General features: G+C 35.9%; 1 protein-coding gene across 1 annotated transcript; it reads right to left on the bottom strand.

Annotated features, from left to right (window-relative positions):
- Window positions 1-230: 230 nt before the first annotated feature.
- Window positions 231-1016, bottom strand: LOC147386870 (uncharacterized). The gene has a single exon (XM_086424637.1). The coding sequence runs from the start codon at window positions 1014-1016 to the stop codon at window positions 231-233; it is 786 nt and encodes a 261-aa protein (XP_086280763.1).
- Window positions 1017-10004: the final 8988 nt, after the last annotated feature.

The following is a 10004-nucleotide window of genomic DNA, read 5'->3' as shown; positions in this document are numbered from 1 at the left end:
CCAATTTTTCTTCAAAAAACAGCACAAACTACCTTAGGCCGTGTTTAATGTTTTTTTTTTTTTCATCGATAAGTTGAGGCTATAAAGGCCCCACCCTGATTTATTAAAAACTGCTAATACTGAAAAAAACAAACATTGAGATCCTCCATGAGGATGTGATACAAATCCACGGGAACATTTAAATAATCGAAAATACATAATTGCGCATTTAAAGTTTCTCTTCTTGCTAATCAATCAGCTGCTTTATTTGATTCTCGCCAACTAAACTCTAGCGTAGCTGAGTTAAACCCCTGCATTTCACTTCTAATGTCTCTGACTATGCTAATTAATTTCTGAGGCTTTGTCCACTCATCTGTAATACATTTAACAGCCACTAACGAAGTTGACGTCACGATTATATCTAAGAATCCTTTCATTCTAAGGTGCTGAACCCCTTTAAGAATCGCTTCCATTCCAACCACTATAATCTCCATGTAAGTGGATCTCTCCATACCAGCAGTAATCAATTCTCTTGTATTATTTCTTGCAATAAAACCAATTCCAGCCCTTATTTCTGACAGAGACCCATCAATATTCAACTTGATAACTCCCATTTGAGGAGAGAGCCATCGACAAACATAACTATCCTTGTCTTTAAGCATTTCATTACAGCCCCACAACTGAATCAACTTCAACATTTCACAGTTTGTTGTCTTCATACCTTCAGCCCTACCAGACACATCCGCCATGATCAGATGACAAAGCTGCTGCCCATTCATCTCTGTTTCATCAAAAATTAAATGATTATGTTCGCGCCATATATGATACACAGTATAATAGAGCATCAGGCTAAGGATAGTAGAGAAGGAGTTACTCCTAATGGCCCCAATTTCGTCTTCTATACTTCCCACTGATTCCCTCTCTATCGCAGTCCAGTTCAGCACACTCTTCCAGCATTCATTACTGTATTTGCATTTAAAAAATAAGTGATCATTATCCTCCCCATCAATAGGGCACAGCACACATCTAGAGACCATCACTAAACCTTTCTTTCTTAAGTTTTCAACTGTTAGCAGACTTCAATGCATCGCAAGCCAAGCTATAAAAGAATGCCGAGGAATTCTCATTGTATTCCAAATAATGTTGTACCACATAACCTCTGTACCATGGACTCTTATCACATTTCATGCTGATTTAAGAGTAAATTCCCCATTTGCATTCTCTTTCCAAACAATTTTATCTTTTTCATTCAGCCACGGAGGATGGTGAGCTTCAACTAAATCTGTGATCTCCGTCAATCTTATATCATCTCTCATCAAACCATCCCAGCCATCGTCCCTTGCAAAATCAGATACCATAGCATTCAGATTGCTATTCATACGAAGAGCAGACCTTCTTCCAAATTGACCAACTAACACCCCCTTCTAACCAAGGGTGATTCCAGAATGATGTGATTGAGCCATCACCCACTAAAAATCGATTGTGATTTTTTGTAAACTCACGGACTTTCAAAATACCTCTCCAAGCCTAAGATGCATCGTTCGGAGGATTACATCTCCAAATAGTACCCTGTGAAACTTATCTTCTTCTCATCCAAGCACTCCAATTATTATTGACTATTTTCCAGAAAAGCTTCATAAGACCAATAGTATTCCAATCTTTGATTCTTCTTATTTTCCAAAAATAAATTACTCTTCTCAATATGAGTTTGAAGGCCAAAAATATTGAAAAAGTCATCAAGGAGGGCTTGATGTTGAGCGCAGATTGAACACTATCATTAGAAAAAAGGACAATATCATTTGCAAACATAAGATGAGATATCTACGAAAGATTATTTTTGGTATGAATAGAAATAAGATTATTCTCAATTCTATTTTCAAGAATGCAAGAGAAGGCTTCCATAACAATAGAAAAGAGTTAAGGCAAAATAGGGTCACCTTGTCTTAACCCGCATTTACTAGGAAAATATCCAAACGAGGAACTACTAAGAACAATTGAAAATATAAGAGTAGTAATGCATTCCCTAATCCAAGAAATCCAAGTCTAGTCACACCCCCATTGCTTGATAATATTCAAGACAAAATTCCATCTAACTTTATCATAGCTTTCTTCAAATCTACTTTAACAAAAAAAAAGGAGAACTCGAGGATAGATGGGAATTTCGAAAAGTTCGTTGACAAGTAAAATGTTATCAGAAATATTCCTCCCTTTAATGAAAGTCGATTGGTCTAAGCTAATGACAAAAAGTAAGAGTTTCAATAAATGACTAGCCAAAATTTTCGTAATCACTTTGTACACAAAATTACAAAGAGATATAGGTCAAAATCTATCTAACCGGTTGGCCTCTTTATCTTTGGGAATAAGGACCAAAAGAGTAGAATTCAATTCCTTAAGAAGTTTCCAATGAGAAAAGAATTTCAAAATAGCCCGAACAAAATCCTCCTCCACGATATCCCAGAAAAAAGTAAAAAATTCCACACACAATCTATCAAGACTAAGGGCCTTGTTAAGAGGGGATTGGAAAACAACATATCTAATTTCCTCTCCAGGAAGAGGTCTAGACAAAGTATTAGAATGATCCAAAGATAGTCTATTTTTAAAAGGGAATAAATGGACAAGGAGTATTAGAAGAAGAAGAAAATACCTGCTGGAAATAGTTAATAGCATAGTCCCCAATACGATCTTCACCTCTGATAGAAGCCCTCGAGTCATCAATAAGTTCATAAATCCCGTTTCTTGGAAAATTAGAGGCCACCGAAGCGTAGAAGAATTTGGTCTTTGTATCCCCTTCTTTCAATCACTGGATCTGAGATTTTCGCCCAACCATCGACTCCTCCGCCATAATCTCTTTAATCAGATCACTACTCACTTTCTTTTCCTGATAAGCCAACTCAGAATTAAAAGGATCAACTTGAATCTGATGCTGGATATTTTTAAGCATTGTTTTGGCTGCACATTTCCTGCTAGTAACATTCCCATACTTTCGCTTGTTCCAATATTTAATGGCTATCTTAACCCTTCGAAGCTTAGAGGCTATAACAAAAGAACGATTCCCATCAATGCGAGTATCCTAAGCATTCACCACAATATCTTGAAAACCCTCTTGATAAATCCATGATGTAAAAAATTTGAAATTGCTCTTACTATTTCTAACTTGGTCTACCAAACTGAACTTAAATGGAAAATGATCCGATATACTTGGGGGCAGATAATTTAGACACACATTAGCCAATTTCTGAATCTAGTAGACATTCACTAAGGCTCTATCCAATTTACTCGGGATATGCCAATCATTTGTCACCTTATTACTCCAAGAAAGAAAATGATCTATCCTGCTCAAGTCTTGTAACCCAAAAGAATTAATACTGTCATTAAACTCTTCCAAATTCTGACGAGGAGCAAGATTTCCTCCTATCTTCTCGTTTCTGAATCGAATCATATTAAAGTCGCCAATGACCACCCACGGATGGTCAATGCTTGCTGCCATTGTTGTCAGCGATATCCATAACTCCACCTTCTCCAAGTGAAAGTTTGTTGCATAAATACATGTAATCAGAAATTTTGAGTTATGCACATTGCAATGAATGAATTGGTCCGCCTTTGAAATTTTTTCCACTCTAATCTTCGTTGGATTCCAACCAATCTAAATTCTCCCTGAATTATCTGAATCATAATTATCTATAAAACTCCATCTCTTCTAGATGCTTCAATGGAATCCCACTGATATAAATTTCTCCACTTTAGTCTCATTCAAGACTAAAGTGGAGATGTGATTCATACCCCTAATGTTCCTCACTGTTCTCCTCTTGCTGATGTGATTCATACCCTTAATGTTCCAATAGCCAACGTTCATAATCACTTTCCAGAATTCATGCCTTCCGTGGTAGGCACACCCTTCGTGTCATGATTTCTGAAACTTGTTTAGATTTAGATTTCTTGTTTGTTTTTTCTTTTTTTTGACTTCCCATTCGATCCCTTCTTTTTCTTTCTATTTTTACCTTGAGTCAATTTCCTTGCGACACTAGCCATCGTGTTCCCCTCACTAGAATCAGACTGATACTCATCCAAGTCTGAGTTATTATTCCCATCAAAGCTATCTACTAAAACTGAGAATTGATTCTGATTCTCCTGGATATCACGGTCTGCACCCTCCTCAGACCAAGAATGATCTACGCTAGTGGATATCTCCCCCATATCTTTACTTTCCTTTTGAACCACTAATGTGGGATATGGACTTTCCAACGCCTTGGTTAGAGGACTTTCCTTATTACTTCTTGAGTCAGTCGATTTAGAAACTTTTAATAAGTGTTGCTGCAATAAGGGAGTAGTTTCCACTTCTGGAACAGCACAAACGGCAACACCACTATCCTCAAAATTATTTTCCTTTCCTGTACTACTTTCCAAATTTTCTTCCATCCCATCTTCCCTGCCCTTAACGCTATCAGATGGAACTAAGGCAAGCTCCATATTGTTCAGTATCACTTGGTCATTCTTTTGAAGAGGAACTTTAACTCACAAATCCAAAATCACCTTTGACTGACTTTTTTGATGATGTTGTTGTTTGGTTTTCGAGCAACAATCCTTGGAATGATGAAACGTCATAAACGCAGCACAACACTTAGGCCTCCATTCATACTGAATCAACTGCAACACCTCTGAGCCTGACTCCCTATTAAGAACAATTGACTCTGGAAAGCAGCAATTCGGTTCAATCTCTATGCAAATCCTAGCATAGGATAATCGAGATCTATTGGCTATTGGCTCATCCATATGTAGAGGCACTCCAAAAGTACTTCCAATAGATCCCAAAGGATCAGGACCCCAGAATTGTAATGGAAGTTTTGCCCATCATATCCAAACTGGGATTGAATTGAGCATATCCCTAGTCATGGTCAGTCCGGGTTGCCATCTCCTAAGGATCAATGGATGTCCCCCTATAGTCCATATTGCTGAGTTGAGAATGTTTGCACAATCTTCTGAGAGGCTGAACTTAAACAGAAAGAAACCATCATCCATCGAGATGATCTCCAAAGAGCCTTTTATCTTCTAGAGTTTATTAATCGCAATCTTTAACCCCAAAAAATAAGGTCTCTTCCTTAGCACATAACCAACGAGTGTATTTTCCCATCGAGTAATCTCTTTTTGAACTTCCTCCTTTGGGATTGAGACAACTCTTTTCCCCTTTAAATATGGTTTTGCTTCAAGGGATCTATCCAAGGCGATGTCTCTCTATCCAAGGCGATGTCTCCACCTCTAAAAGGATTTCTCCATGAAAAGCCACTAGACGATTCACCCATTCTAATAAAGACAAGATTTACGCAAAGAAATTTACAGGTCGTTCTTGTATCAATCCAATGATTAAATCGAACTCGGTTTAGAATTTCTTTTGATAAATCACTTTTCTTTGAAAGAAGGAAAAAAAATGGCCAGAGCTCCTAGTAGCTTAGGCCGTGTTTGTTAGATGGTATGTACTGTCCAACCCTAGGGTCGAGTGCGTTATCCCAATGTTTAAGTGTTTGCTTCACCAACTATCAATGGATTATTAAAATAGTGTGTCCAGGAGAGTTTAAGTTGTAGACTTAAAAACGTGGAATGTGAAATCCTACCACATACATAGAATTCCACTTTTTGCATTTCCATTCTCACTCCACTAATAATTTTTATCTCACACGTATCTATCTCTCTTAAATATATTTTTTACCTCATCTGTCTTTGAGTTTGACTAGCATTACTAAATTGGTAAGATTTGAACCCTTACTAAAGGACTTTGGGTCCCCATGGATTGTCACATTGGAATCTAACACAACATCCTTCTAGAGTTCATGGACAAAATCATATTACAAAAAAATTAAAAGTTTTTGAACTTGATCCAAGGTATTGAAAATGGATGGCTACTAAGTTCCCAAGACTTGAAATTAAAATTTACCTGTGGCATCGGATCATGTTTTAATTCAACAAATACTTTTAACCTTTTATTTGGCACATTTAGTTTCACTATTTTTTATTCAACTAATACTTTTAACCTTTTATTTGTAATTTATAAGTTGAAATATCTAAAAGAAAAAAAAATCATTTTATTTTATGGAACTTGCAGAGTGTGAAGACAAAGTAATCAAGGTAGAGATAGTTCTGAACAAAGGATATAAAAATTATTAAAATTTTTGTATTAATTTTTTTTTTTAGATTTTTATTTGAGGATTTAATATCATGTGCAACTTGGATTTGAAATACTTATGATTAAAGTACAGACTTGTATTAGTGTTAGCAAACAACATAAAAGTTAAAACTATCTTAAGATCAATGTTAAACAAACAACATACAAATTAATTTACCTCAGGCATACCACCAAAGGGTTAAGGAAAACTCAGTTCAGGATATGTAAACTGATTTATGTAGTTGCTAAACAGCGCATTACAAAACTTCATACATTTCATATATAGGCAATCAAATAGAAGCAATAAAAGAAATATATTTAAAAATAAATAAAAATAAAAAATAGAAGAAGAAGAAGAAGAGGGGCGACTACTTCCTGGATAGATATATATATAGCTAGGGGGCAGTTCATGGGACTTATGTAAAAACAATGGTTTTTCAAAATATGGGTTAGAGGTTTTGGATTGAGCTGATTTTTTGTGAGGATGGTCACTATGATGAGAAGATCATCCTCGCAAAAAATCAGCTCAATCTGAAACTTCTAAATTTATCAAAAGTTATTTACAAATTATTGGCAAAAATTGACAAAAATCGACGGTCCACATTCTAAATCACTTTAAATGGGGTTAGAAGCTTCATACTGTACTAATTTTTTTCTAGATGATCTTCCCATCAAAAAAATCATCCTCACAAAAAATCAGCTCAATCCGAGACTTCTAACCAAATTTTGAAAATTTATTAATGTTACATTGTTTTTACATATGTTTTTCCATGTTCCTTGATCCGTTCCCATCTATATATATATATATATATATATATATATATATATATATATATATATATATATATATATATATAGAGAGAGAGAGAGAGAGAGAGAGAGAGAGTAATAAAACAAAAGTTTAGGGATTTGGTTTTCTAAGATCAAACAACTGTTGTAAGTCAAATTTTCTGAAAAAAAAATAAACATTCGAATCAGCGTTGTACCCTAAAGATAAAAAAATAAAAAATAAATCATTTAAAATCAATTGATATAGAGAAAAGAAAAATATAAATAAAACAAATTACCTTCTTAAGATTTCATTGAGTTGTTCTAACTCTCGACAAATTTGGGGTTTGATAAAAATACCCTCTTTTCTTTTTCTTCAACCTTGAAAAATCGTGATAGACTGGGATGGTTAGAGACTATGACAGAAATATATGGTGAGAGTGGGAGAGAAGGAGAGAGGAGAAGAGGAAATGAAAAAATTATTGCCAAATAGAAGACCGCGAAGGCACCAAATTTGTTGATCGACTATAGATGGATTCTATAAGAAAAACTCCTCAATTTTTCATCTCTTTAATGGTATTTTGGAAGAAAGAGCATCGATTTAGGGTTTATTATAGCGATTCACAAAATAGCCATAGATTTTCTTCATTAAAATCAGCTCAGCTGGGTTTCATTGCTTCCTTCTTCAAAGGCATTTTCAACGGAACTGCCACCCATTGATCTCTTATCTTGATGCTTCACATAGTCTTCTATGAGACCATAAATAACAGCCTTCAAAATCCTATCTTCATCTCCTATCTTGACGGTTTTAAAAAATGCCTAAAAAAATGGCCTTCTAACCTCAATTTGTTCTAACATTTTAACAAATAAAAAATAAAAAATGTATTAGCTATAGCATCCATTATAGGTGTTCCTTTTCGCCGTTATAAATTTCCCAAAATGCATTTGATGTTGTGGGAAGCCTATGCCAGCAGTTTCTTATATCCACTGCTAAAATGTGCCATTATAGATCATAAATTTTGTAGTGATCACAATATTGAAAAAAAATACAAGGGTTTAACCATTTAACATTTGAACCAAAAAAAAAACCTATTAGCTATAGCATCCGTTACAGGTGTTCCTTTCTGCCATTATAAATCTCCCAAAATGCAATTGATGTTACGGGAAGCCTATGCCAGCAGTTTCTTATATCCACCACTAAAATGTGCCATTATAGTTCATAAATTTTGGAGTGATCACAATATTGAAAAAAATACAAGGATTTCCAAACCCTAGCTTCTCACCACCAAGAATGGTGAAACTTTTTCATGTTATGGATTATGTACTTTTACTAGTAACTTAAATTTAACATTTTCTAAGGATAGAGATCATCCTCACCAATATCGTCTATGGGCTCATGATCTCCATGTGAGCCCAATGCTCATGTGTATAATATAGATATCAATTTTTCAGAAGACTAGGCTTGTTGAATATGTGCTAGGCCGGTAAGATAGAAGTTAAGGCTTACAAATGAACATATTAAGAAGAAAAGTTATTTTGATTTTACGTATGTATGTAAAGATATTAGTGGAAGGAAGGAGTGGGGCTCATAGACTTAGAAAAATTAAGAAAAACAATTATAATTTTGAAATTCAAAATTTTCATTTATATATGCTTTTTCTTTTTTTCTTTTTTTAAAGATATTTCTTTTGCTAAGCAAGCGAGTGAATTTCATTAATGTAAGAAAAGAATTACAACCATCTGGTGTTAGAATATAAGTGGAACCATCTATTATATCCGGTGGCAAGAAGCACCATATCTATCCTCCAAATCAAACCAAAATAGGGTTCTGCAACTCTATCTAAGTGGGTTTCTCTTTCTTAACCCACCTGTAGCTTCTATGTTTGCATGCATGCCAACAAATCTCACTTCACCTTACAAGTTTAACTAAACCCTAGTGCTCAGCTGAACTTAATCATCTTACTCTTAAAATCCACTTAATGCAAGATAACTATCACTTGCATGCTTCATGGAATCTCTCATTTTCTCATACTCAAGAGATTTTGAACCAAGAAATCCCACAAAGATATTGACGATCAAATAATCTTTACTAATGACCTTCTCTTCCACTTCTCTCACTTTCTCTCTCTTCCAGTCTTCTTGTCAAAAGTCACAACAAATGTCTCTCTTCACCTACACTTGGGATTCTTTTCTCTTACTCTGTTCTCCTCCTCTCTACATTTGCATCATCATCAGCATCAAGTCTTCTATTTTTTCATAATCTCTAAAAATTGCTATAAATACTCCTCACTAGTAACCTTCTCACCCATCTCTCTTCAATTTCTTCTTTGGATTCTCTAGTCCTCTGATCTCTTCCTCCCTCCATTCCCATCACCATGAACATTGGGTCAACCTCCAACAACGGCCAAGCACCTGAATCCAACCTAGATGCTTTGGAAAGCTATGTTGAGCAAACAACCCAAACCAATCTGCAGGTTGTTAATTGGGTTCATACTTGCCCATATTGTTCAAGATCATTCACAACTCCACAGGCTTTGGGTGGCCATCAAAACGCTCATAGAAATGAAAGACTTCTTCTTCGACAACGCTCAAGGAGACCCTGGCCTTACCCACTCTCGACGTTCCCTCAAAGCACAAGGCAAGTGATACAACCATCATCAGCACCTTCGCCAATGTTTGAACCATGGTTTGGATATGGAGCTCCAGTTGGAAACATGCTCGGACCGATGCGTGGAAATGGGTTTATTCCCAATCTTCTGTATGGGTCTGGACCTGGTTTTGGGGTTGCTGGTCTGCCAGTACAGTCTCCTGTGGCTTACTACTACTATCCTCCTTACACAACAGCGGTGGAAGCGACACGACAAGTCCCACATGAAGAAAATGTTCTTGGAGATCAAATGAACCCAACAAACCAACCCAGTGTCCCAGGGTGTTCGAGGCGTTCCTCTGAATCAACTGATACAGATCCATCTATTAGGGTGTTGGTCCGAAATGAGAATGATGTTGAAGTTGATGGGTTGGACTTGACTTTGCGACTCTAAGAGAAAAAAGTTACTTAGGTTTCTCTTCTTTGAAGCTGTTGGTGGTGGTCTCTTGTTCGTGC

Source organism: Akebia trifoliata, chromosome 14, assembly GCF_017979445.1.
Source record: "Akebia trifoliata isolate Shusen 1 chromosome 14, ASM1797944v1, whole genome shotgun sequence".
In the NCBI taxonomy this organism is placed as follows: Eukaryota; Viridiplantae; Streptophyta; class Magnoliopsida; order Ranunculales; family Lardizabalaceae; genus Akebia; species Akebia trifoliata.
Note: the sequence above shows the minus strand (reverse complement) of the source record. Positions and strands in the feature narration are given on the sequence as shown.